Here is a 24,591-nt window from a genome sequence, read left to right on the forward strand (position 1 = left end):
TGAAGTCGCGGGGACTCATCGGTGCCAGATAGACCGTGTTCGGTCATCCACTCCGGCCTGTGGCTTCCGATGGGAGGCAGCTGCCCCAAGTCTAGATCCAGTGTGCTGACACCAGATTAATCTCGTCTTCTAGAGAGAGCGGATCAGATCACAGATCGACTCCAACGATCCCATGCACAACAAACAATGCGACTAGAAATCGCAATATCCGCTTCCACGGAAGCATCCAAATGCGGAGGAGCCGAACAATGTTTTATTCGCCGTCAAGGCGGCAGCATTTCCTGTTCTGATTCTGATCTAGATTTCTGATAAATAATCCTGATAGTTTTGGTTGGGACTTTAACATTGATGCTAAGTAATGACTTGCGGTACCCCACAAACAAACAAGCACATCTATATGTATATATATATATACACGTATAGGCATGTGTATGTGGATAACTGTATGTATATATATATATTTGTGACCAAAGAGGGCAACATGCCGAAAACAAGCATGAAGCACCTTTGGTCATTTGGTGTTTTGCGTTTTAGGGGTTTTTGAGCTATTGATTCGTAAATAAATTCTATTTTCATCAGTGTTGATTATCATTGATGTAAAGACCACGCTAAATTTTATTTTATTTTTACTTATCAAATCTAAATTTACTATTATACCTTTATTACAACTTCATTTCTTTGTCAACAATATTTCACTAAAATCAAGGTTCGTTACCTCGGGATTATATTTCGAATTGCTGATTGTTTGTGTAATTGAATCTTTCTTTACAATCACTCATGTTATTGTATTTTAGTCAAACAAAATTACGTGTGAGGTGTTACAAGTGCATCTTCAAAATAGATTTTTGTTCATTGTATTACAATTTGAGAACCGGATAAAATTTTCAATTTTGATTATACTCATTAGATTTTAAAATATAGTTTAGATCTTATACCAATGAATTTTATCTATTTCTTCCTATTTATTAACAATCTTAGATGCATTCAATTGTGAGAAACAAGATTTTTTCGTAAAAAAATGAAATCAAAAATATATTTTAATATTACTTAAACTCTGTTTCGTAAAATTTATTAAATTTATATTGGATTATTTGTTCAAAGCAAGGGTATCAAAAAAATAAATAAATAAAAGAAAGTTAAACATTTAAAAACCATTACTGTAATTCAATATTGTTTTTTGTTTTTTTGTTTTGTTTTTGTTGAATGCAACAGATTACAGAATTATTCAATACTGACATTCAATGTATTTGTGAAAAAGAAAAAAGACTTATCTATCTCTATCTAAATACACTACCTGTACAAAAAAATGACAAAGATATAGAGTTAAACAAGTTTGAATAATTTCTGATTAAGAAACTCAAACCATATTCATATGAGCCAGGAGACAAATTTTGAAGGATTGGGAAAAGAACCCAAAGAAATGATGGTGTGGAACTAGAAACAAACAATTAAGCCACCGACAACCTGATCGTTGTTCACACAAACTTGAGAGTCTGATTGAAAAAGTAACTAGAATCAGACAAACCCAAATTATGAAATAAAGTTTAATAAAAATGTCAAACTCTGAAATGGGAACATCAAGGAAGGAAGGACCCCAAAACGCTTCTTCCTCACAACTCATTCATTGTCCAAACTCGACACCAAGCCCTAATTTTGTCCAGGCTATGGCATATTGCTGCTTCGTAGGAGGACCTCGATTTCAGTTCACAGGGGAGTGAAATTAGTGTCGTGGCGGATTTGAAGGCAGGCTCGGGAAGATGATGCATGACGACGACGACGATGACGAGAAGCAGAAGAAGCAGTAGAAGAAGAAGAAGAAGGGGGTGGTGAAGGAGAAGGAGGAGATGGAGCAGGAGACAGAGGTGATGGCGATGGCGGAGACGGAGGAGGAGAAGAAAGCTGCTGCGGCGAAGCGAGCGAAGAAACTGATGCTGCCCAAGGACTTGCCGTCCAAGTATGATCATGCGCACTGGCGTCCGAAGCATGGGAAGGATGCTGGAACCGCGGAATTGCACCCTTATCATCGTGCGAAGCTGCGGGCGTTGCTCGACTCGTTGCTGCAGGAGCATCTCTACTCTGCTGCGTCGGGGCCTGTGTCTGTTCTCTTTCAAGCTCACACTCGCGAGGATGTGTATCAGAATCGCGATCTGCATTATTTTTGGGTATGGGTTTTTGGGTGTTATGGCGAGAGTTTGTTTGAGTTTGGTAGCGTCGGATTTGGCAGGAACCCGTAGGCCGGTTCTTGGGACTTGCTGCGGAATTCTGCACGTGAATGTGTTTACAGGTTGGAGAGAGCTTGAATTAGTGTGCGGTCCAGGCTGAGGTTTCTCATTTGCTTTTATAGTTCATGGTTTGAGGATCTAAGTGGCCTGGCCCTAGCTTCGCTTTCATCCAATCACTTGGTCTAATCAGTTGAGTGTCTTCAAAGGTTGCATGTTGTGACATTCAATTTGGGTTAAGGTGTTCAGGCAGCCATGGAAGTCTTGCGCCAGGCGGATCCAGGAAAGTCAAATATTAAGAAGATCAAACGTCTGTACCGAATTTTGCAAAGCAAACAACTGAATGAGGTACTCTCCTGTCTTTGGTGATTTACTACGGTATTCACGATCCGAGTCGTGTATGATTCTTGTTAATATACTTTGCTTGACGCCATTCTTGCGAGCCTATTTTTCATTTTGTTTCTCCTTGGCCGATGTTTTTCAGTTTTAAGCACTGTGAAATATGAATCAACCGAGTCATTTTTTGTGAATGGGAGTGCCTTTCCTGCTCTTCTTTATTCTGTTTATTTACTTTTCATTATTCCGCACGATATGCCAGTTCAAAATGTTTGACTAATTGATAGTCTGTTATGATGTGAGCGTGGATTTTGCTTCGTAGAAGACATTGACGTCATTGCTGAGGGTTTTGGGTTCTGAGTTTAATTTTTTTGATTCCATTCTCGTTGTGCCAGATTGCTTGAGGCAAGATGTAACCTTCAGAGTAACAAGAGAATTAGACTGTAGTAAAGAAGTGCAAGGAATTAGAATTCACGAGAGTTTTATCTACAATATGCGAAGTTTCGCGTGCTTGTTCTGGAATCAAGTTAAGCTTTTATTAGCTGTAAGTTCAGTATTTTAAGGAATTTTGCCCTTGATCTTAACTTTGTTACAACTACGTACGCTGGGCTTAGGTGACTCGTGGGAACATTCGATTGGAGCTGGCGCTCTACTTGATGAGTTTGGGTGACCTCGAGTCTTACGAAGCATCGTATAATGAAATTCGGCCGTATGTATCCGATTCGCCACTTTGCTTGTTTTGTTTTGTTTATTTGGGTAGATTGCCATGGCCAGTGGATGTCTTTCCTTGTACTGTGTGAAGACAACTTTATAGTTTGTTCACCTTAGTTTAGGGCATAGATGCCTTGAAGCCATCAGTGAGCTGTGATGCAATTTAAAGTGACAAGTTCAGCTTACAATTATAAAGTTATTCTTATTTTGAACTGCATGAGCGATATTTTCATCATCGGTCTTGAACATGTTCGGGGTGTTACTGAATATTGTTTTTTATCATTCAATACAGGATTGTTGATGTGCCTCCGTTCCGTGATGACCCGGTGATGAACCTTTGCCACGGATATACGCTACATCGCTTATGGCACGACCGTGTTGTCCAAGATGTTGAAAAGCAATTTGTACAGGATCTCGGTGCAAGGCCTCAGCATGGAGCGGATCAAGACGATTATGAAGAGGGTGGTGGGGATAATGATTATATGGATGTGGATGAACGCGGGGAAGTGGGCAGTATGATGGGAGCAATGGTTGTTAGACAATCACATAGTGTGGATATGGGTTCAGCTGAAATGTTGGATGGACAGGACATGGGCGGCATGCCTTTCAGCAGCCAGGGTGATCGTGGATTTTATGAAGAGGATGAGGAGGACGGCGACGTTGATGATTTCTGGAAGACTGCAGTTGTGCGGTGGTCTCCTGGTCCGCAAACTACTCTTATTTGCTACTTGAAAGCTCGAAATTATTTCGTTTATGCATAATTGATATATTGAGGATGACTTTGAGTGAAGTGGTTATTTTTTTTGTATCATTAATGGGCTTTGATTACAGTTTTAACTCCTTGTTAGACACTGCGAAAGTGCTGAAGCTGCCTCTTAATTAACGGTTAGTGAATAGATTGCTTTACACGGAACAATTTACATGAAATGATTGACAGCTCCTATTTGATGCTTTGTATTCTTAATGGAAAATACATTTGTGTGCTTTGTTTTTGCAGACTTGGATAGAAGGCTGTTTCCAGTTCGGCTTCCACAGACAAGGACTAGACATTTGTATAAAGTACCCATGGATAATGGAAGAACTCGGGATGCTCACTCCAGTGCAATAAAGTATTTGAGGAGAGCATTATCGCTAGCCTCTGATATGACTCCTGCTCTCCTACCTTTAGTACAAGTAAGCTGATTGGTTAGTTAATCGTTCATACAGCGTCTGCTGTGTCTCTTGTTCCACTTATCTTTCAAGTGACCATGAATTGAAATGTATAATAGCATAGACTTGATTGGATGGGGACAAGCACTCTGATTGTACAGTAAATCTTACTGTAAAATCAAATAAGTAAAAGAAAAACAATCTGTGCACAGTACTTTGTCCTGTGACTCATTCTTATCAGTCCCATGTAACCTCTTCTTATTATTTTCTGCCTTTTCTTTGAAACTTTCTACTGGTGCAGGTAATAAAGCATTTTTTGTTTTATTTTTTTCAGATTTTGTTACTTTGTTCATACTGGTCTATTGTATTTCCCTGAAGTGTTGAAGAACGCTAGTATTAACATATCACAGTTACGTTTTCAGCTATTACTGGCTGCTGGGGACGTGATGGGAGCAGTGGATGAGATCGAGAAGTGTTCCAGTACCCCTCACCTCCTACCTCTTAGGTCTGTCCCTCTTTGTTCCAGTCAAAATCTTTTGTATGTTCGAGGGTAGATTTCTCTAGCCCTTCATTCCATTGGTTGAGGGATAGGGGCTGATTGTACAGTAAATCTTTAATTTAGGGTTATAATTCGAATATTTACGTTGGTTTCTGCTATTTGCTCAAAACAAGGCAGGTTTTAGTGATGTCTGTGAGCCATTAATTTTAGCTTTCAAAGGTGACAATTGGTAGTTTTTGGCTCCTGACATGACAAATCCAATACATTATGAAGTCTCTTCCTTGATGACATGTGAGCAGTGTAAAAGCCTTACTGTTGGAGTCGTTGGATTCCAAGAGCAACAGTCGACTGGCGAAATGTTACGAAACTATACTTCATGTCAATCCATCTTCTACACTCACTTTGGACAGACTTGTACAACTGCACGCTTCAGGTCTCTTCCAAGTCCAGCTGCGTCCTTCATTTTTATGCTTCCCTGCGCTCACTCCCCTTTGTTTCAGTGAATTGTTTTAGTTAAATGGTATAATGTTCTTTCGTGGAGTAAACTCATTTAGTCAGTGTTGGTTTTTAAGACTCGAGAGATAAGAATGTGTTTCAGGGGACCTACGCTATGATATTGCATGAGATCATTTATATTTTCTTTGAGTTGCAGAGGCTTTGTATTTTAATATATAGCAAGTGTGAGTAATTAGCTACCTAGCCCGGTGCTTGTGCAAAAGTGACCAAGTATCTCAGAAATAGCTGTAGAAGTAGTTGACAGCTTTTGAAGTCCCTGAAACGATTGGGCTGCAGGCAAATACAAGACAGAGGCACTGGTAGAGTGCATTGCAGTGCATCTGGATGTCAATCGGGGACTGCTCGAAGTATGGCAGCAATTAGCAGCTTGTCTAATGCACTTGAACCAACGGCATAATGAACAATTAAGGGAAGCAGAGTTTGGGACGTTTGGACAGCCACAAGATTTCAGTGGGGATAATGAGGAAACGAAAAAGGAAGAGTGTGCACAAGATGCCCCTTACTATGTTTGGAAGAGGAGAATATGGGATGAGAGAATTCCCTGGTGGAGGAACAAGCATTTCCATGAGAAAAGTGTAAATCTCGAGCAACAAGTTGATGGTAAGTGGCAATCTCAAATCAATAGACCATTCTGTATCGTCCCCCTTTTTTTTAACGGATCAATCACTGTACGTCAAATTCTTTGTTTGAGTAAAGCAACCGCTTACACAAATTTTGAAGTTGTTCTTACGATTGTTGATTCAAATAGGCTAGCATTCTGTCACCGAAATATTTGTAAAGTCACTGAAATTTGAATATTGATGTTTCCATTTAAACACGAGTAAATTTTGTTTTCGAGACTCCAGTGGAAACACGTCGCTTAACTGTCTGACAATTCTGCTATTAGAGTTACTTTTGCATGTGAGTTACAGAACGGTTTTTCATCAGAATGGGCAGAAGTTTGTGGGAGTCTTAATGATGAATCAGCTTTTATAAATCTTAATGATGATCAATGAAATTGTAACTTAATTCAGTAGCTCTCGGTTACTTGCTAGGAACAAGCTAGGCCATGACACTAATTTTCATTGGGACATGTCCAGGTGATATGAATAGGATAGCGTACAAAGCAGCGTGTTCAGTGCATATACTTGGCGCTGGAAATGCTTACGAAGTAGCAGTTTCTCAAGCTCTTACCCCGTTCGGAGCAAGGAATTTACTGTCTGTAGTCAATGCTCATAGTATGAACTTTCATGTTCAGTTGGCTGAAAATCATTATAGCATGGAATCAGATTCATCACACATGTAAAATAAGTAAGCAGATGATTGGTTTTCTATTGGATTTCGCTCACTCGGTAGTCTATGTGAAAGAACTTTCTATCAATGGATTGTTTCTGGGTCCAGCTACTTTTATCAATTACACAACTTAATTAGAATCACAGACCTTTTCATTCCAAAATTGACTTGCTTAGAAGTTGTAACTGTACTCATACACCACATATACTCATGAATCTCTCAGATGAACACATTTCTTTATTTTTTAGTAATTTCCTGCTTAATCCCCAACAATGAAGCCTGTGCTGTAACTCATTATTTGTAATTATTGTCGGTATTGATAGTCGCATTCTAATGTTGGTAGTTAAGCCAACTAGCATAATACCCAATCCCAGTAAAGTACTACATCTATGTGATGAATCAACAAACTGATTTTGTATTTTCTTGAGAGTCACTGTTTGGATGATTGAAAACATCTTGCATGTTGCACACAATAGAAATAATCGGTACGTTTCAACTGATAAATTCAGTCTTGAAACGTAATTCCAAATAACAACCAAACAAGTAAAACCCTAACAGCGTAAATCAGTCATAAACTGTTAATCTATTAACACAAATCGCTTAATCCTCAGACTTAATCCTTTGTAAAACCCATCAGAACGAGGAAGCCAATCACACCAACGTGTATAAAACCCACAAGTTTTATCTAATTAAAAATTACGTTTGGTTTCACTCGACAAATTCTGTACGTGGAGCGTTCCCATCCATATCGCCGGGAACTGAAATTAGGGCTTGAGGGGAACGATTTTAGGGCTTCCATTAAGGCCGAGGAGGTGCTCAGAATCCGTTCTTTTCCGAGTCTCCCTCTCGCAGCGCAGGCCACAGCACCGGCCAGGCTCCCTTCAGTCTAGCCCCTTAGTCAACATGGTGGCCGCGAAGAAGACCAAGAAGGCGCAGGAGTCGATTAACAATCGGCTGGCGCTGGTGATGAAGTCCGGGAAGTACACCCTGGGCTACACCACCACGCTCAAGTCGCTCCGGGGCGGCAAGGGCAAGCTTGTCATCATCGCCAACAACTGTCCGCCTCTCCGCAAGTCCGAGATCGAATACTACGCCATGCTTTCCAAGACCGGCGTGCACCACTACAGCGGAAACAACGTGGATTTGGGCACCGCCTGCGGGAAGTATTTCCGTGTCTGCACCTTGAGTATTACCGACCCTGGTGACTCGGACATCATCCGCTCTATGTCTACTAGTACTGAGTAGGACCAGTTGGTGCGGCTGGTGAGTTCTCGGGCTTACATGATATGGGCGGCAGATGCGAAGCAATGAGGGCTGTGGATGCAACTGTTGCATGCAGTCGTTAGGGTTAGGGTTCTGCGTTTTGGTACGTGCTTTATCCTCTCCGGTTTCATGCATCTCTTCAGAACTGCCCTCAATGTTCCAAGTATATAATTGAGATCTATACCAAAGCACTGAGAATCTATTCATTTTTTTCCATCTTGTGTTTCTCTGTATTGAGTGTAGACGGGAAGTTTGGTTGAATGATTGAATTTCTTGAATTTTTGAGCGTTTTGGGTTTCTCTGGAAGAATGTGATAAGTTTCTTTACAACGCGTACATGTATCGGAAATGGAGTTAATGATTCCAACCTGATTATGCTTGTAGGTGTACTTTAGAGTGCACTCAGGGTAAAGCTGTCGAATTCTTGTGTCATCTTTTCCTGTACCCTCTTTAGATTGTTATGTATCTTTCCGTAGACCTGAATAAATCCGTTGCATTTTGAGACAGTCTCTTGCATCTTCATATCAGCTGGTAGTGTTATCAAATATATCACCTTGAGAGAATCAGGTGCTGTCGGATCATATTCGATATAATGCGGACCGAAAACTCGTATTTTGTTTTTGGAACTTGATCTTTTTATGATGTGTACTCTGCATCATTGTCTGAGCTGGGAAAGGTATATCGAATAAGAACACCTGCTAGTTTGTTTGGTGAAGTCAAAGCCTCACATTGTTATGACTTTTGGGAGGTGGATGTGTCTTTCCTAACCGATAGTTTTCGCGCGACTGCTGTGAACATGCCTGATTTTTGAAGGTATGGATGCTGTGAATCATTACTGGGAGAATGATTCTCTCAATCAGCCCCGCTCATCTATTTAATTATCTAAAAATCATGATTTCTATTACTTGTGAGGTTCGAAGCCAAAATTGATTACTGGGACAATGGGCCTGGTCCCACTTAATCCTTTCCTCATACCCAGTGGTAATAGCTTAAAGAGTTTGCTGAGCACTGAACCGTTGCAGAGGTGCAACTATGGATCATGTTAGTTGCTTTGAACTTAACTATGTTAGCACGTGTTCGAGTCTTCGCATATTGTTGTGTTCATTATTCCCATCTGAGTTTCTCCAAACGTATTGAGAGTTGATTACATGGAAGATATGCATAGGAGTGATTGTTGGATGGAGGCGCATCTGGCACCATGTTGGATTACTTGAAGTGTCTTGACAACGTAAAATCAAGACAGCAGTTACCATCTCATAAATACCTCCGTATCACGTTGGAAAAAATTGGTTTCCCCCAAAAACGTTACAATTTAATTTCAATCAAGATAGAACCTTCAACATGGAACCTTCAGTATGACCTTATTTTCAGAGTCAATTTTTGAGAGACAATTAGTCCTCTTCATAAACCACATACAATGTTGAGTGTTTCATTCGGTTTGTAAACTTTTGCAAATATTTTAGAATATACAGGATTTTTCCAAGGAATACGTGAAATAAGCTGTAAGGTTTCCTTTGAGAATTTCTGGTTTCGGTGAAGAAAATAATTTAATTTTGATTCAATATTACTTTGGGAATAAAATTAAATATAGGATTCGAAACGATTTTTTTCCTTCACCATTTTGAACTTATGTAGATTGTTACTTTTATTTACTCTTCTATTTTTGATAAGGCACTAATCTAGTGTTTCATTAAACAACATGAGAATTCCAAACAACTTAAGTCAATTCTCGTTATTGAATCTTCGTCTTGATAATCAAAAGATAAATATTTTTAATCATTATTTTTATTTTTGTCAATATTTTAATCAGACATAAGCTTATAAACGAACCCAAAATTTTATGTACATTGTCTGCAACACACATACTGGATGTCAAAAAAGAGAGAAATGTGACATTTGAGCATTAACATAAACATCCTGTCGAAGCTAGAGCAATTTTATCATCATGTAACAATCATGTCAATAAATAAGTAAATAAATGAATGAAGACTTCATCTCTTGATAAGAAGTATGTCTGAAAGGTATTTGTTCTCACATGTTTGTTTTGTGTACTGATGATAGTATTATTTCGTAAACATGTATTCATATTAGTATTATCGGTTCAGTAAATAAATTGCTGTTATTAAAAGAATCAACATGGAAAATTGTTATAACAAGTACACTTGAGTTTGATGTAACTGTATAATCTTGATTCAAATATTTTCAGATTCCGTCCAAGAAGTTATATCTTATTGCCAATTAATCAAAAAAAAAAAAAAAAAAAAAAAAAGAAACTCAAAAATCATTCCATTGAAAATTAGAATATTAAGAACGTCATATCTCTAAGATATTTTGTAGAAATCGAATCTGGATCGATACATGAAAATTATCTTATGAGACTAGCTGGTTTGAAACAAATTGCCGAAAAGTCATTCAAAAACTCATCCTCACAAACATTTCTTTCCCATAAGCTTGTCTCATAACACAAGATCGTAGACTCAGTGAAAAAACTGGGTCTCACTAATTAAGGGAAATTTGTGCACCGTAAAACAAGAGAATGGCAACATTGTGTAAAAGTGATTGGAACGTGGGGTGCGACCACAGTTCACGATGTGTTAAGGATCATCATTGTGAATTCATGTGTTAAAGAAGTTTGGTTAATTAGTCCACTTCTTCAATTGTCGGACCAGCTCCACCGGCACCAGCATTCGCGGCCCCGGCATATCCACCTGCCGAGTTAGGGCTTCCGCCGCCTCCAACACCTCCTTGGTACATGTGTGAAATGATGGGGTTGCAAATGTTCTCTAGCTCTTTCTGCTTATGCTCGAATTCGTCGACTTCAGCAAGTTGATTCGCATCCAACCAGTTGATAGCATCATTCACAGCCTTCTCCAGCTTCTGCTTGTCGTCGCTGCTGAGCTGACCCGAAATTTTCTCATCCTTGATGGTGTTTCTCATGTTGTAGGCATAGTTTTCGAGCCCATTTTTGGCGTCCACTTTTTTCTTAACCTGTTCATCCTCGTTCTTATATCTCTCCGCATCTTGCACCATCTTCTCGATATCCTCCTTACTCAACCTGCCCTTGTCATTCGTGATTGTGATCTTGTTCTTAACACCAGCTGTCTTATCCTCGGCAGACACATTAAGGATACCATTAGCATCAATATCGAAGCAAACGTTAATCTGCGGCACACCTCGAGGAGCAGGTGGAATGCCAGCAAGCTCAAATTTCCCCAATAGATTGTTGTCTCTTGTTCTTGCCCTCTCTCCCTCAAAGACCTGGATAAGAACACCTGGCTGATTATCAGCGTAGGTAGAGAACACTTGCTCTTTCTTCGTGGGAATTGTCGTGTTCCTTGGAATAAGAGTTGTCATGACACCACCGGCGGTTTCAAGACCGAGGCTAAGAGGAGTAACATCCAACAGCAGTAGATCTTGAACCTTTTGATTCCCCTCACCGCTCAGAATTGCAGCTTGAACCGCTGCCCCATAAGCAACCGCCTCATCGGGGTTAATGCTCTTGCACAATTCCTTCCCGTTGAAGAAATCTTGAAGGAGGCTCAACACCTTAGGAATCCGAGTGGAGCCACCAACGAGCACCACCTCGTGCACCTGACCCTTGTCCATCTTCGCGTCCCGCAAACACTTCTCAACAGGTTCCATACATTTTCGGAAAAGGTCCATATTCAATTCCTCGAACCTTGCTCTCGTGATGGTAGAGTAGAAATCCACACCATCATACAAGGAATCAATCTCGATGGTGGTCTGTGCAGTCGCTGACAATGTCCTCTTCGCTCTTTCAGCGGCTGTGCGTAAGCGGCGAAGAGCTCTAGCATTGCCCGTAATATCCTTCTTGTACTTCCTCTTAAATTCTTGAACGAAGTGATTCACGACCCGATTGTCGAAGTCCTCGCCACCAAGATGAGTATCTCCAGCCGTGGACTTCACCTCAAAGATTCCTTCCTCAATGGTCAACAACGACACATCAAAAGTTCCACCCCCAAGGTCGAATATCAAAATGTTCTTCTCTCCCACTGATTGACCCTTCTTGTCCAAGCCATAAGCAATAGCAGCTGCCGTAGGCTCATTAATGATGCGCAGAACATTGATACCCGCAATGGCACCTGCATCCTTCGTCGCCTGCCTCTGCGAATCATTGAAATATGCAGGCACAGTAATAACAGCATTCTTCACAGTCTTTCCAAGAAACGCTTCCGCAATCTCTTTCATCTTAATCAACACCATGGACGAGATCTCCTCCGCAGCAAACTGCTTCGTCTCCCCTTTGTAATTCACAACAATGATAGGCTTACTCCCGGGGCCAGCAATCACCTTAAACGGCCACAATTTCATATCACTCTGAACAGACGCATCATCGAACCGCCTTCCAATCAGCCGCTTCGCATCAAACACGGTATTCACCGGGTTCATCGCCACTTGGTTCTTCGCCGCATCTCCAATCAACCTCTCCGTGTCCGTGAACGCAACATACGACGGCGTGGTGCGGTTCCCCTGATCATTGGCAATAATCTCCACCCGATCATGCTGCCACACTCCAACGCAGCTATACGTCGTTCCGAGGTCAATTCCGATCGCCGTTCCTTCTCCTTTCCCCGCCATTTCGAAACCAAACTCTCTCAACTACAACTCGCACTTCTTCCTCAGACTATTCTCCAACAGGACTCGTACGTCAACAACAATCCCTCAACGTTGTGCACACAATCGCATAACCTACTGCCGAAGCAAATCGAGAGACAAAACCAATATATACAGAGCTTCACGCAAAACAGAACGAGTTGCAACTGAACTCTTCGCCTCCAGATCCTTCAGGAAACCGCAGCCAGTTACTGCCGCCTTCGATCTCCACATTTCCTAGATCCCACTTCCATCATCTACCTCTGTACTTGATTCTCATCAACGTTTTTTCGCAATTCGTGGATGTGGCAGTTAACTTCCTGATATTCTTCAAAATCTATTAGACAGTGCTCATTCTCTTATTTAAGTGAAAGGTACATTTAAATATATTGGATGAGGATTTCGCGAATGAAGTTTTATGGATGAAGTGACGTTCATCCATGAGGTTTAGCCAAATCGGTGTGCGTGGTTTTGTGTGAAGAACGACAGGATTGAGGCGGAGAGTGCACGAGACCGAGCGCCATGGAGCGGTGGATTGCATTGCCTTGCAGATGCTTATTACAGGTATAGTGCTGTGTTTTTCTCTCTTCGTTTATGGTTTTTCGTGTTTCATTTTATTATTTGGGGATTTCGAGAAGCATCTATAGCTTGGAATCAGTTGTTAGTACCAGTTGCGACTACTGAGGGAATGAGATTTGGGAGGCAGGATTTCGAGGTGCTGCCTGTGTTACTTCGTGCCCGTAGTAATGTGTGGGTAGAACTTTCCCTTCTGCGTGAATTCGTGGTAATCTTTCAGGTGGATACGTGTTGAATTCACCAAATGGGGCATGGTTCTTTGCGTTGGAATTCGAGATGGCAGATGCGGAGAAATGGTTGTGTGTATTTGCTTGTGAGTGAATTTTAAGTAGTTTAATCAGCAGGTTTTTTTGGGTGTGAGAACCACGAATGGTTTGCCACTTTTCGAGGTGTAAACATCAGAGTCCAGCTTGTAGAGGGCTTACCCTTCGTAGGTATGCTTGTGTGTGTGCGTGTATGTCTCTGTGGTCTGAACAGTCAATGTTCTATGCGTTCTTGGAACTGAGCTGAGGTAATCGCATGAACATTAGGATGATAACAGTGATGATTGTCCAGATTCTTATGAGTTGTACTTAGAGATATTGGGTTTGTGACACGAGCATATTTCAAGGGATACTCTGTTTTTTTTGGTGAGAATACTCCCAATGTCCTAACATCATAGACGTGGTCAGCAGGATATGCCACTCTTTTGTGGAGGTTAAAGGGTTTGTTAAGATGAATTACGCTACTGTTAAGTATCTATGAGGCCGTATTTCTGTTTCAACTGGCTTCAATGTTTTCTTCCGAATTGGAAGTGTATCTGGAATTGGTTCAAAGTGATACAAGGATTATTTAGCCATGCGCCCCATGAGTCTGATTGCTTTACTTGCAACATTGTATTCTGGTGTCAGGGGCTAGGATTGTGTATATCAATATGGGTCGTTGCAGCTGCCGCATCTGAAAAAGCAGATCCAATTCCCAAGCCATGGCCACTTCAATTCCACGCACAGCTTTATCAGAATCGGACTGGAAAGCTGTCCATGATTGACTTGTGGTATGACTATCCCAACGGGCGTAATCTCAACCTTATTCAGAAACAGCTTGGATCAGTGATTCATGATGTGGAGTACACCAATGGCACCTCGTTCTACTATGATCTGGAAGCAGGTACTTGCAAGGTGGTCTTATTTCAAGTCGGAATTCTTCGGCCTGACTTTTTGAATGATGCTACCTACGTTGGTGTTGACGAAATCGACGGCTATAAGTGCAATGTGTGGGATAAAGCTGACTTTATACGATACTGGGAAGACATTGAAACCCGAAGGCCAATTTCTTGGCTTTTTACTACTACTGGTGAGCGCCTGCATCTTGGAAGATCTACTTAAATTGCAATGGTTACGGAACTGTCTTTCATTGTTTCCCTTCCACATGTAGTCGGTGACTTGAAGTAATTTACATGTAAAGGTATCCAATTCATGTGAGTTTCGCAGGAATGTGGATGCATGTTATGAAATTTGAGGAAGGAAATGTACTTGACGACCAGAAATGGCAAGCACCTCCATCATGCTTTGAGCGAAGGGTAGCTTCTACGACCTCGTCTGCTTTGAAAGCGAGCGAGGTTGGGGAGCGAGAAAGGCAAGGTATATACATAAAGAAGGCAGTAGTAGCCCGCAAAGCTATGTACCACAGCGATAAATAGAGTTCGTGTCTTTGGCAGAATCTTCTCATGCTGAAATGAAATTTTAAACCTTGTAAGCGGTTTTGGGGGTCCAGTTGAAGCATCAACTAAAGAGTAATGGAGTGAAGATTGCGGCTACAATAACCATGAGCTTGTTGAAACATGTGATATTGCCGCAATCTGTGATAGCTCGAGCAGAGTAAAAGCGCAAAGCAGACGTGACTTGGGCGATATGAAATGAAAGAAAACAGTAATTTTCATGCACACATTATTTGTTAAGTGTGCAAGTGAACTGTGTACGTTACCAATATGCCATAGCCTTCGAGATATTTCTCTTGGAATTTGACGGCTTCATGTCTGCTGGACGTAAATATGAACTGTAATGGATTGTTACAGTTGTAAGGTAATTGTGTGCAAGATACTTACTTGTAACGGATTGCCTATGTATTGTCACAATCGGGGTGTACATTGTACATTTTCCGTCTGTTCATGTAATCAAAAAAACTTTTCACATGTCTGATTGTACTTGATGGATTATCGGACAGTTTATTATGTCTGAAACAAAATATGATGGGTCACAATTGCGTTTGCTGGGCTTAGACCGTTTTAGTGCTATATATCATAAAGAGTCTAAAAATTCGCGATTGAAAATAATAAGATTCGCAAATATACCGACTCCTTTATGAACATATTATTTCAGAGATGCTCATCATTCAAGAACCAAAACTATGCGTTCGATCTCAACAGAGGCACGCCACAATGAAATTGCAGTTTCAAGAGGGCAGAATCCACACTCCAAAACAACAAAAATAATAATTCCCATAGAGGCAGAAAGTAAACTCGATTCAAAGCAGTGACTCCATCCCAACAGAGAAGTTCGCCTTGATGCCCCTTGTAATCAGATGGTAGAGATACAATTAGTTCATCCGCAATACATCTAAGAGACGAAAATTAGTATCCACCCTTGAGGTCGTTAACGACATCGTATGGAATGGGAGTAACAGTCTCTAGAGTAGAGGAGTCCAGAACGAATCCATCCCTTGGACCAGCAGGCTGACGCTTGAGGTTCACAGTTTCACCCTTAGCCTTGGCCTCAGCCTTCTTGATGTCATTGCTCTTACGGCGCTCGAGGAACTCTTCCCGGCAGCGTGAAGGCTGAACGTGCTCGATGCGCACATGAAGACGCTTCTGGATGATCCTGTTCCCGACCTGCACACGAATCATGTTTGATGAGCACTGAGGTTTACAACTTTGGAACTTCATAAACTCCAAATGGACAACCAAACATGATAGAATTGCAGACGAAGGCCGTCAATATTACGACCGTTACCAGGTAAAGGCGGTGTCAAATGTCTGGAAAAAGCATTCAATACAGGCTTCACGAAATTTAAATCTAGAAAACTGATCGCGGCACTAGAATGGCAAGAATTGGTAAGTACTGTCGCACATACATCACTCAGGCGAGAGCTGTGTGCGTTGCAACAATAACTAAATCAGCATTCACGACGGGCCAGTGAAGAGGCTTCACTCCAATACAAATTAACTTAACAGAGTGAATTATAAAAAAAGAATTATTAGTGTGCACGCAAAGAGAATTAACATCAGAAGATGATGAAGACTGGGATTCAAGAGTATCACATACAAATTACCACTTTAATGATGGTTATCAAGAACGAAAGTAATCTCAAACTGAATTAATCTCGAACTTCCTCGGGGGGTTGCATTACTACAACAGGGAGCCCTAACTCTGAAAGGACTTTAAGGTATAATAAAGCAGCATTTCCACTTTTTCAAAACACGGACTCAGATGAGAAAAACGAAGATAAAATGCACAAACATACCACACTCAAAATAATGAATTTCTCTCACAATATTCTGGTGTAAGCTGAAACAAGGAACGCCGGAACCGACTGAAACAAGCTGGATTCCACCAAAAAAAAAAAACGGATAGCGAGAGAACCGTACCTGCTTGTTCATCACAACGCCGACGGCGCGCTTGGTGACGTTCCAGACAATTCCAGTGCGGCCGTGGTAGAACTTGTGGGGCATACCCTTGTGAACGGCTCCGTTCACCTTGATGTCCACATACTGGCCGACCTTGAAGGTCCGCAAGTAGGTAGTCAAGGGGATGTAACCTTTGTGGCGGAAGGGCCTGGAGAACAAGTCCCTGGTGCGGGATCGCAGCCCGTGTCCGGCCGGCATCCTTGCTGCTGCTAGGTATTCACGATCTCGACACACACAGAGACTCGACGACGACGGTGAGCGAAAGAGAAAGGATTCTGCAACTCGCACAGACGAGACTTAAACCCTAATCGTGCTCCGGAGTGTCCCCTTTAGGTCTGGAACTGCCGAACCTCGTGGCACTTCCCGTGTGGCATTGGCAACGTGCCAGATCGGACCGGCTCGGATCGAGTCGGGCTGGGCTAATACGACCATTGCGTCACCCGTGATATCAATTTCTGCAATTTTGTTGTGGATTATTAAGTCTGTTTCCTAATGATAGAAATGGATTAGTGCATTGTGATTTTTGATCATGGGTTCGATTAAAACTATTGTCTAACTCGAATGTCAACAACTTGGTCTGATTTTTGATTATCAGTTCACTTCAAAAAGCCATTTTTAACTTCATATTGTAAGGTACAAGGGAGTTGATTAAGATGTGTTATTTTTTTTTTTTTTTTTTTTTAAGTGCATTGCCAATTGCAGATTTTAAAAGTTTGGGTATGAATAAATAAATATGAATATTTCGTTCAGGATTATTATATTTATTTTTTTTCCATTTCTTTTGTATTAAAAAAATGATAAATAACGAACCTAATTTGATATGCGTAATATATTTTTTGGTTACTGTGAGAAGTAACAATAATTATGATAATTTTTTTGAGATAGGTCGATTTTCAATAAATTGATTTAGAATTTAAGAATTCAGTTATTTTTTTCTTGACATTTAATAACATGTCAAACCATGTGATTGGATTTTTATTTTTATTTTTAAGTTGGATGCTTTTCTCTCAGAAAAATTAACATTTGCAATGTTTAATGTATTGAATAAATAGTTTAATATGTTTGCAAATGTTTATTAAGAGAGTTACACTTGTAATTCAAACCTAAACTATTGTTGTGTATGTATCAATACCTTAATTTGTTCATACATATATATTTGTCTACTCTTTATTTTTAGTGTTCTTATAATCACAAGGTTATAAAAAGGCGTAATCAAGAGCTACGTTCAGTCATCAATTAAAAATTAATAATATTGAATAAAAAATACAAAATATATATCATCTATTGTTTTACTGCGGCTTTACCTGAAATAGATATGCATATTATAATTATATTCATATTAAATTAAAATAATTATATGATTATTTTTAATTTTCAACTAGCACTTGATATTTTAAACATAAATATATAATTATGTGAATAGTTACATTTTAATGTTAAGAACCAGTAAAATATTGAAATAAATGAAAATATGAATTTGTCGATATTCAATATTGTTTATTAAGCACTTGTTCAAAAACATTTTGTTAAAATAAGAACGTATTAAGTATTTTACTCATCTATAATACTTGTAAAAAGGTTTGAGTTTATTATTTCAGCTTAAAATGATATGTTAAAAAAATTGTTTATAAAAAAATTCCACAGTTAAAAGAAAAAGAAAAAGAAAAACTATAAATGCTTATGCTTCATATCTACTTTTTTTTTATTTTCTTTTTTTAAATAAATTAACAAAGTCACAACTCAAAGGCAGACCTCCACCAAATATAGAAAGGCTCAAAATCATCCTTTATATGACTTTAATTTCTCCAATTTACTTTTTGTTCAACAATAAACCCAAATATAAATTTGTTTCGAAGAAATTGTTGCAAGATGTTCTATAATATAGTCTATGAATGCATCTTTTTAAAGATTGATGATTAGAATGAGAAAATTATCATGAGAAAATTCATCCACTTTTAGTACTAATTTGAGCTTGTCTTTAAGGCACGTATTATAATCTTTTACAAACACGCTTCCAAACTTAACAAATGAATATTTCATGGAAAATTACTACTTGGATAAATTATATTTAGAATAACATGTAACACCTCTTGCGCAATTCTTAGAAAATAGATAGAACAAAAAATCCTTTTTAAAATCTAATTTTTTTTTAAAAAAACTTAAATTAGAAAGGTTTTTTACTTGTTCAAGGAAAAACTTTATGACAACGAAGTTCCAAGTTTGAAACTATACAACCAAATAATGTATTACTAATTTCATGCATTGATTGCACTCCCACACCATATTGTTTTAAGGACATAAGATTTTAAGAATTTAAGATTTTCTCCTAAAGCAAATATCATTATTCTTGAACAATGATCCACTTACTTAAGAACACAAACTAAAAATTTCCAAACAGACCTAAACTCTTCATTTGGGTTTAGATGAACATTTATAACTATCCCAAGTTGGCAGCAGTGCAATCTAGCTCTGAAGCCAATACCCATTTTCATGTTAAGTATTGATGTGTTTTCCAAAAAAAAGGCCGCAATTGTCTTTCAAGTAATCCATAAATCAAGCTCTGTTACAAATGGAAGGATTGCGCAGCGTAGGACTGAACATTGCCCAAACACATACAAGCTTGACCGTGTAGGGGCACTCCGCGGTGCCATTGAATCCATTCACAATTTTCACAGCCAACTGAGCTGTTAGAATACAAGCCACTCCACGCCATAGCTGCGTATGTTTGTATTTTATCAGTTGGGAAATGCAAACAACCTCACAAGCCAGGACCACAGAGCAGGACTTTTGATCCAATTCCGACATAATCCAGCTCTTGTCCGCATGCTAGTGATCTCAATCTCTTAACAGTTGTGGCCACTCCACTACCCATGAAGTAACGCAGATCACTAAGTTTCAGCCGACCCAACTGAACTTGTAATGTTTTGCTTGTTTTGTTTTGTTTGTTTGTTTGTTTGTTTGTTTTCCCTTGATGCAGCTTCAGGGTCTGCATCATCAAACAAGAGACGTCAATCCATGTGCAGGTTCTGAATACTGAGCGGATTGGTAGATCATGCAATGATAGAGATACAATGGAACAGAATAGCGTAAGGATTTGAGTTGTGAGAATGGATGAGTGAGAACATACCTTTCAGCAAGGCGGAAACTTGATGCTGGCTTGCGAATGTGGTATTTTAGCATAGACAGAAGGATGTATATCAGCTTCGGACGAGGAGCTGGAGTGTTGGAGAGTTGCGGCAAGGCGACCCAGGTTGTCTTGACCCGCAGGATTTTGTACTACTGGTTTGTGGAATGTTGTCGGTCACGGTGCTCGAAAGGAGACTAGACGTGTAACATAGCTTATCTGATTGAAGGAATTGCGTCGCCGGAAGTCGCAGTAGTTTCAGAGACAACAAGGTAGGTGGCTTCAGGCACCGCTACATCGAACCGCTCGAAATCTGGAACGGATCTCAGAAAATGTCGCTCGAGTTTTCGCAGCGTTCGCTCATATCGTCGGGCGGCGGAATGTCGTTCGAGCACTTTGGTGGTTCTCTTCCTCGAGTCTAGCCACATGCGTTGGTACAAACTCCGGGTCCCTGAATCGCATCAGAAACTCCACGATCCTGTAAGCGTCCTCGAAATTGGACAGAGGGCCAAGAGAGACTTGCACACACGTGAATCCCGAGGAGTACCGCTCGTCGAAGACGCTCACGCTCTTCTTCCTGTCCTTCGGATGTCCGAGGAGATTCGCCACTCCTGGGTTGACGCATGCCGCGACTCCCAGAGTGATTCGGTACTTGGCTGCGAGTCTCTTCACCAGTGTTGGTTTGATGTGTTCCCCGTTGCACTCCAGCACATTGAACGAGATGATGTTGCCACGATTCTCCTCCGTGAAAGGACTGTACACGTTCACCAAGTGCCAGAATTCGTCCTCGTGACGCAACGACTTTAGGTTGTGGACGATCCAGAGTGCCAGAGCCTTCACACGCTGATTGACTAATCCGAGCCCTAGAGTTTGCAAGTGTCGAATGCCGAAGTTGATGCTAGCAAACAGAAAGAGCGGAGGGCTTTCATCGTCGCACACGATGTGGAAATCTTCGCCTTGCCATGCTGGTATCTTGGGGGTTAATGTGATGGTTGAGTCCGCTTCAGGAAAGCGGTTCACGGAGACACAGAAACTCGATCGTTTGACGAGCAAATACCCCATGCCAGACGGATACCCTACCATGTTTTCAAATGAGCCGATCACAAAGTCGGGTTGATGTTGCGACAAGTCTAACTGACCCGTAGGGAGGAGCGTGGAGACATCGAGCAGCACTTGCCAACTGGACTTGTGGGCTCTCGAAATCCACTCCAAAGAATGTCGGATTCCTGTAATGTTCGATTGGGCTGGATACACAAACAGACTTCCGCTCGGGTGGAAGAATCGGCGCTTCAGCATGGGCTTCATATTGGATTTCGTCATGCAGAGATCGTTCTCGCCAAGAGGGGCTAGGACAGGTTGTGCTCCCGAACTCACAGCAGCGTTTAAGAGCTGCGATCAGGACCAATTTCAACCAAAACACGCAAAATAAGCGACGAAAACCTTTAACTGTGTTCTCACTTGAGACCCACAAAGCCTTGACAGCACCAGTTGACGGGGATTGGCAGGGGCCTACCTGACGGACGCATTCGTGGTTATCCTGACACAATAAAAGAGGACTTCCTTTACGAAATGGGTAGGCATTCGCCACCAAGCGGTATGCGGTTCGGAAACTTGTCGAAAACACGACGGAATAGGCTGCTTTCGTCGTGTTGAACATCTTCAATAAACTCGCATGCACAGCCGAGACGTGGTGATACAGGTTGCTCGTCGAATCGATTCCAAAATCGTGCTCCTGTGCCATTAAGATTCTCGTGTGCTCTTCGGTCTACATTCACAAGCACCACAGTTATAGACAAGCCATAGAAATGACCACTTCAAAGTGCACCTCCAAGAGCGAAACCCAGCGTTTCAGACACCTGCAAGACTGAACTGCTCGCAAAGACCGAGAGAAGAATTGATTAGGATTGCTTGTGGGAGACTGACCTGATATTTAGAGGCAAGAGCAAAATTGGCATAGTCCATATACGTCTGCCGCTGCAATCTCAAGTCGGGGTATTCCTCTCGTCTAACCGCTTCAAGCATCAAAGTCTCGGAGTAATCCCTGTTGGCCTCAAGGAACCTGTGTTCGGCCTCAATGAATTCAGGGTTCTCTTCGTTGAGACAGGCGTCTAATGAGGACCAAGAAGATGAAGTGGATGAACTCCGATCCAGGGAAGGATCTCCACGAGATAAAGCTGTCGGAGTGTGGCTGTAGCCAAATCTTGGAGACTCGACCTTCGGATTCAAGTAATCGTGTCGAAGTTGCAGTTTTTTGATGGGCTGTATACCGCTGGGAGGCCTACTGGTAACAGACGTCAGTGGCGGCTCAAGCGTTCTCCTACTGTCGCCGTTGGAGTGTTGAGGTAGATCCAATTTCGAGATCCAAGCATTTTCTGGGACATACTCGCGGACCTTTTCCTTCATCGCCTGTTCTATATTCTTGTCACCGAATAAGTACACAGCCCCTTCTGTGGAGCTCTGCCTCAAAGCAGCGGGATTCAGCGAATCAGCGCTAATGGAATGCTTCAGACTGCGCTCCAGTTTCTTCACCGGTGTGCCATTGCTGCAGGAGAGATGGCCAGTCTCCCCAGGGCTAAGGAACGTCATTCTACTGTCATGAATATGCATCTCATCGACAACTCCAGTCTGATACGCACAAACAACAAGTCTCAGCACAACCTCAGCGCGCGATGGGTCCGACGCACACTGCACTTCAAATTTTGAATCAGATTCACTTCCGCGCTATTCAACTGTCGAACAATGCCCCGCTATAATGCCAGAATCGATGAACTTATGAATCGATGACGCCCAATACCAGGTCCGAGGAAAGAAGAAGGCAACCAGATTATTTCCACCAAGCTATTGCATTGCGACGATCGGGGGGCTTTAACTTCCGTAGCAATCACTCAAGAGCGGAAATAGGACGAACCAAAATGATCCACGAAGTCCATGAATTGTTGACAGACCCCCGCGTCTAAGAAGTAGCCTACACAAGAACTTGCGAGCAGGAGGTAGGTCAGTACCGCAGAGGTTTTAGATCGGTGCTGGACGAGGGACTCGGACATTCCGCCACCTCCTTGTCCCTAGGCCATGTCCAATTCACCACCACAGTCGTTACACGTCTCCTCGCGACACGGATCGCTACTCGACAAGCACAGCAACATCACCTTTCGATTGCCGGCAGTCGTAACTTTTTATAGCAATGATAGGTAATGTGTCGTTATTCGATCCCCAAAAGCACAAGCGCTCGGTAGCAGTCGACGCTAAAACGCTATCGCGCCCGCATGTACACCATCACGTTGTCGCCGAGACTGCTAGAAGACCTTGCTTTCTCCCGACCTGGAGCCAACTTGCATGCTCAACGAATGACTACTCAACACGAGGCAGACACAACTCTTCTAAGTCAGAGCCAAGGCCACTTTAGCGGAGAATTATCACCCTTTCGCAACAGCCCAGATGCTATAGCAACCCTCTTTCTATTCCTGGAGGCCTTTCAGATGGTCGCTTCTGCGCGGCATCTAAGGGCTCCCTTGTCTAAGTGGAAGACTATGAGAAAAGATCTCTTCAATTGCGCCGTTCGAGGTAGAGTAAATCAAGCAGGCTTCGTTGCGTTGATTCTACGAGTTCTGTTGAATATTGTGGCAGAGGTAGGTCGACGAAGAGGGTGCAGCGTAAATCATGGACCCTCTGAAACTGTGTATTTTTCGTTACCGAAAAGTCGGAAAATGTACACCACGTCATGTATCGTTCTGAGGACCACCTCAAACCGGTTGTCACAAGACGTATGCAAAGACTCAGTGAATTTGAACGAAATTCTCCGTTTCATCCGACGTTGGCAAACGTTGAGGCTCATAACCTCAGGTTTTTGACGCAGGAACCGGAGCTAATCTCCCTCTTTCAATAACTTGATAGTGTTTCGCAGCTTTTGCAGAATCTGGGTATCAGCATCTTGCTCCAGAAATCGAGTGAAGCGAGTCCAAGCAAATTGCCAAAAGTGACGACACGTCTCCAGTTAGCCCTAGAATAGTGGGCTCCAGCCGGTCGGACGAAAATTCACCGCGGGTTCTTCGAGCCTTTCGTTAAACAATTATTTGAAAACCAGTGCCATGGCAGGCTCATTCGGCGAGGTAATGGCTGACAATACAATTTCCACGATCATGTTTATCTGAAAGGGTAACTAACGAGCATTTTCTGCGGAAGAATTTAAAGGACTCCCTGATGTGCTCCGATGGTGATAAACTTGCAGTAGATTATGTTCATTCCCATTCCTTCGGCTACCGAGTTTAGTCGCGAAGGTGGCAAACCCGGTATCTGATCGGCAATTGAATTGAATATTTTGCCTAAAGCAGGAGAATTAGGTTGGCCACATGACAGTCGAAGCGCAACCATTTATTTCATCCTTCAGAGGGGGAAGAACAGGGATGGGTATCTGTTATGGCATTTAGGGATAGTAAGTTGACTTGCTGATAATGGCTGAAGTCACACTCTGCACAGGGTTGAGTCAACAGTAGCACAAACCTTGGAATCATTCTCGCCATGTTCGCAATGTGGGTGCCAACTGTTTCTGGGATTCTGCACCTGTTTGAACGCATCACTGTACACTCACAATGCTCGAATGGAATGCAGGTGCATGGGATGAGCCCACTTTGTGACAGAGCGGGAGAAGAACACTG

General features: G+C 41.6%; 6 protein-coding genes across 11 annotated transcripts; 3 read left to right on the forward strand and 3 right to left on the reverse strand.

Moving 5' to 3' along the window:
• The first annotated feature begins 1,624 nt into the window (after positions 1 to 1,624).
• LOC112289647 (uncharacterized) lies at positions 1,625 to 6,865 on the forward strand. Of its 5 annotated transcripts, none has more exons than XM_024535025.3 (9): positions 1,625 to 2,162; positions 2,469 to 2,567; positions 3,170 to 3,264; positions 3,559 to 3,968; positions 4,264 to 4,439; positions 4,838 to 4,920; positions 5,214 to 5,347; positions 5,707 to 6,030; positions 6,510 to 6,865. In XM_024535025.3, the coding sequence occupies exons 1-9, from the start codon at positions 1,845 to 1,847 to the stop codon at positions 6,713 to 6,715; spliced, it is 1,845 nt and encodes a 614-aa protein (XP_024390793.1). In that variant the 5' UTR covers positions 1,625 to 1,844; the 3' UTR covers positions 6,716 to 6,865. The 5 variants fall into 5 exon arrangements, 4 of the variants coding, with proteins under 4 accessions (XP_024390793.1, XP_024390792.1, XP_090110835.1 ...); XR_002971936.3 differs by having other exon boundaries at positions 1,656 to 2,162; positions 4,826 to 4,920; positions 5,718 to 6,030; XM_024535024.2 differs by having other exon boundaries at positions 1,656 to 2,162; positions 4,826 to 4,920.
• Positions 6,866 to 7,543: 678 nt separating this feature from the next.
• LOC112289650 (large ribosomal subunit protein eL30) lies at positions 7,544 to 8,179 on the forward strand. The gene has a single exon (XM_024535029.3). The coding sequence runs from the start codon at positions 7,606 to 7,608 to the stop codon at positions 7,945 to 7,947; it is 342 nt and encodes a 113-aa protein (XP_024390797.1). The 5' UTR covers positions 7,544 to 7,605; the 3' UTR covers positions 7,948 to 8,179.
• Positions 8,180 to 10,266: 2,087 nt separating this feature from the next.
• Positions 10,267 to 12,716, reverse strand: LOC112289646 (heat shock cognate 70 kDa protein 2). The gene has a single exon (XM_024535023.3). It carries the CDS (start codon positions 12,561 to 12,563, stop codon positions 10,605 to 10,607), a length of 1,959 nt encoding a protein of 652 aa, XP_024390791.1. The 5' UTR covers positions 12,564 to 12,716; the 3' UTR covers positions 10,267 to 10,604.
• A 358-nt stretch (positions 12,717 to 13,074) lies between these two features.
• On the forward strand, positions 13,075 to 15,077 carry LOC112289648 (uncharacterized protein At4g14100). Its single transcript, XM_024535027.3, has 3 exons — positions 13,075 to 13,142; positions 14,045 to 14,486; positions 14,624 to 15,077. The coding sequence occupies exons 1-3, from the start codon at positions 13,101 to 13,103 to the stop codon at positions 14,830 to 14,832; spliced, it is 693 nt and encodes a 230-aa protein (XP_024390795.1). The 5' UTR covers positions 13,075 to 13,100; the 3' UTR covers positions 14,833 to 15,077.
• Positions 15,078 to 15,646: 569 nt separating this feature from the next.
• Positions 15,647 to 17,072, reverse strand: LOC112289649 (large ribosomal subunit protein eL21x/eL21w). Its single transcript, XM_024535028.3, has 2 exons — positions 16,777 to 17,072; positions 15,647 to 16,020 (listed from the first exon to the last, which is right to left on the reverse strand). The coding sequence occupies exons 1-2, from the start codon at positions 17,011 to 17,013 to the stop codon at positions 15,763 to 15,765; spliced, it is 495 nt and encodes a 164-aa protein (XP_024390796.1). The 5' UTR covers positions 17,014 to 17,072; the 3' UTR covers positions 15,647 to 15,762.
• A 2,273-nt stretch (positions 17,073 to 19,345) lies between these two features.
• Positions 19,346 to 23,467, reverse strand: LOC112289964 (uncharacterized). 2 transcript variants are annotated; one of them, XM_024535754.3, is made up of 5 exons: positions 22,942 to 23,467; positions 21,863 to 22,564; positions 21,453 to 21,704; positions 19,943 to 21,328; positions 19,346 to 19,801 (listed from the first exon to the last, which is right to left on the reverse strand). In XM_024535754.3, the coding sequence occupies exons 1-4, from the start codon at positions 22,981 to 22,983 to the stop codon at positions 20,300 to 20,302; spliced, it is 2,025 nt and encodes a 674-aa protein (XP_024391522.1). In that variant the 5' UTR covers positions 22,984 to 23,467; the 3' UTR covers positions 19,346 to 19,801; positions 19,943 to 20,299. The 2 variants fall into 2 exon arrangements, with proteins under 2 accessions (XP_024391522.1, XP_073394047.1); XM_073537946.2 differs by having other exon boundaries at positions 21,863 to 22,624; positions 22,942 to 23,288.
• Between the last annotated feature and the right edge of the window lie 1,124 nt (positions 23,468 to 24,591).

Source organism: Physcomitrium patens, chromosome 12 (assembly GCF_059467195.1).
Source record: "Physcomitrium patens ecotype Gransden chromosome 12, ASM5946719v1, whole genome shotgun sequence".
Classification (NCBI taxonomy): Eukaryota; Viridiplantae; Streptophyta; class Bryopsida; order Funariales; family Funariaceae; genus Physcomitrium; species Physcomitrium patens.

What these genes read in the sequence shown, in the direction of transcription:
- LOC112289650 (XM_024535029.3), top strand. Translation starts at nt 7,606, where the DNA reads ATGGTGGCCGCGAAGAAGACCAAGAAGGCGCAGGAGTCGATTAACAAT.
- LOC112289649 (XM_024535028.3), bottom strand. Translation starts at nt 17,013, where the DNA reads ATGCCGGCCGGACACGGGCTGCGATCCCGCACCAGGGACTTGTTCTCC. An exon ending in GCGTTGTGATGAACAAGCAG is followed by an intron (nt 16,021 to 16,776) that starts GTACGGTTCTCT and finishes ATTCGTGTGCAG; the next exon opens with GTCGGGAACAGGATCATCCA.
- LOC112289646 (XM_024535023.3), bottom strand. Translation starts at nt 12,563, where the DNA reads ATGGCGGGGAAAGGAGAAGGAACGGCGATCGGAATTGACCTCGGAACG.
- LOC112289647 (XM_024535024.2), top strand. Translation starts at nt 1,845, where the DNA reads ATGGAGCAGGAGACAGAGGTGATGGCGATGGCGGAGACGGAGGAGGAG. An exon ending in AAAGCAAACAACTGAATGAG is followed by an intron (nt 2,568 to 3,169) that starts GTACTCTCCTGT and finishes CGCTGGGCTTAG; the next exon opens with GTGACTCGTGGGAACATTCG. An exon ending in AGTTGTGCGGTGGTCTCCTG is followed by an intron (nt 3,969 to 4,263) that starts GTCCGCAAACTA and finishes TTGTTTTTGCAG; the next exon opens with ACTTGGATAGAAGGCTGTTT.
- LOC112289648 (XM_024535027.3), top strand. Translation starts at nt 13,101, where the DNA reads ATGGAGCGGTGGATTGCATTGCCTTGCAGATGCTTATTACAG. An exon ending in CTTGCAGATGCTTATTACAG is followed by an intron (nt 13,143 to 14,044) that starts GTATAGTGCTGT and finishes TTCTGGTGTCAG; the next exon opens with GGGCTAGGATTGTGTATATC. An exon ending in TTGGCTTTTTACTACTACTG is followed by an intron (nt 14,487 to 14,623) that starts GTGAGCGCCTGC and finishes TGAGTTTCGCAG; the next exon opens with GAATGTGGATGCATGTTATG.
- LOC112289964 (XM_073537946.2), bottom strand. Translation starts at nt 22,983, where the DNA reads ATGTCCGAGTCCCTCGTCCAGCACCGATCTAAAACCTCTGCG. An exon ending in ACCGATCTAAAACCTCTGCG is followed by an intron (nt 22,625 to 22,941) that starts GTACTGACCTAC and finishes TTTGAAGTGCAG; the next exon opens with TGTGCGTCGGACCCATCGCG. An exon ending in CTCTTGCCTCTAAATATCAG is followed by an intron (nt 21,705 to 21,862) that starts GTCAGTCTCCCA and finishes TTGTGAATGTAG; the next exon opens with ACCGAAGAGCACACGAGAAT.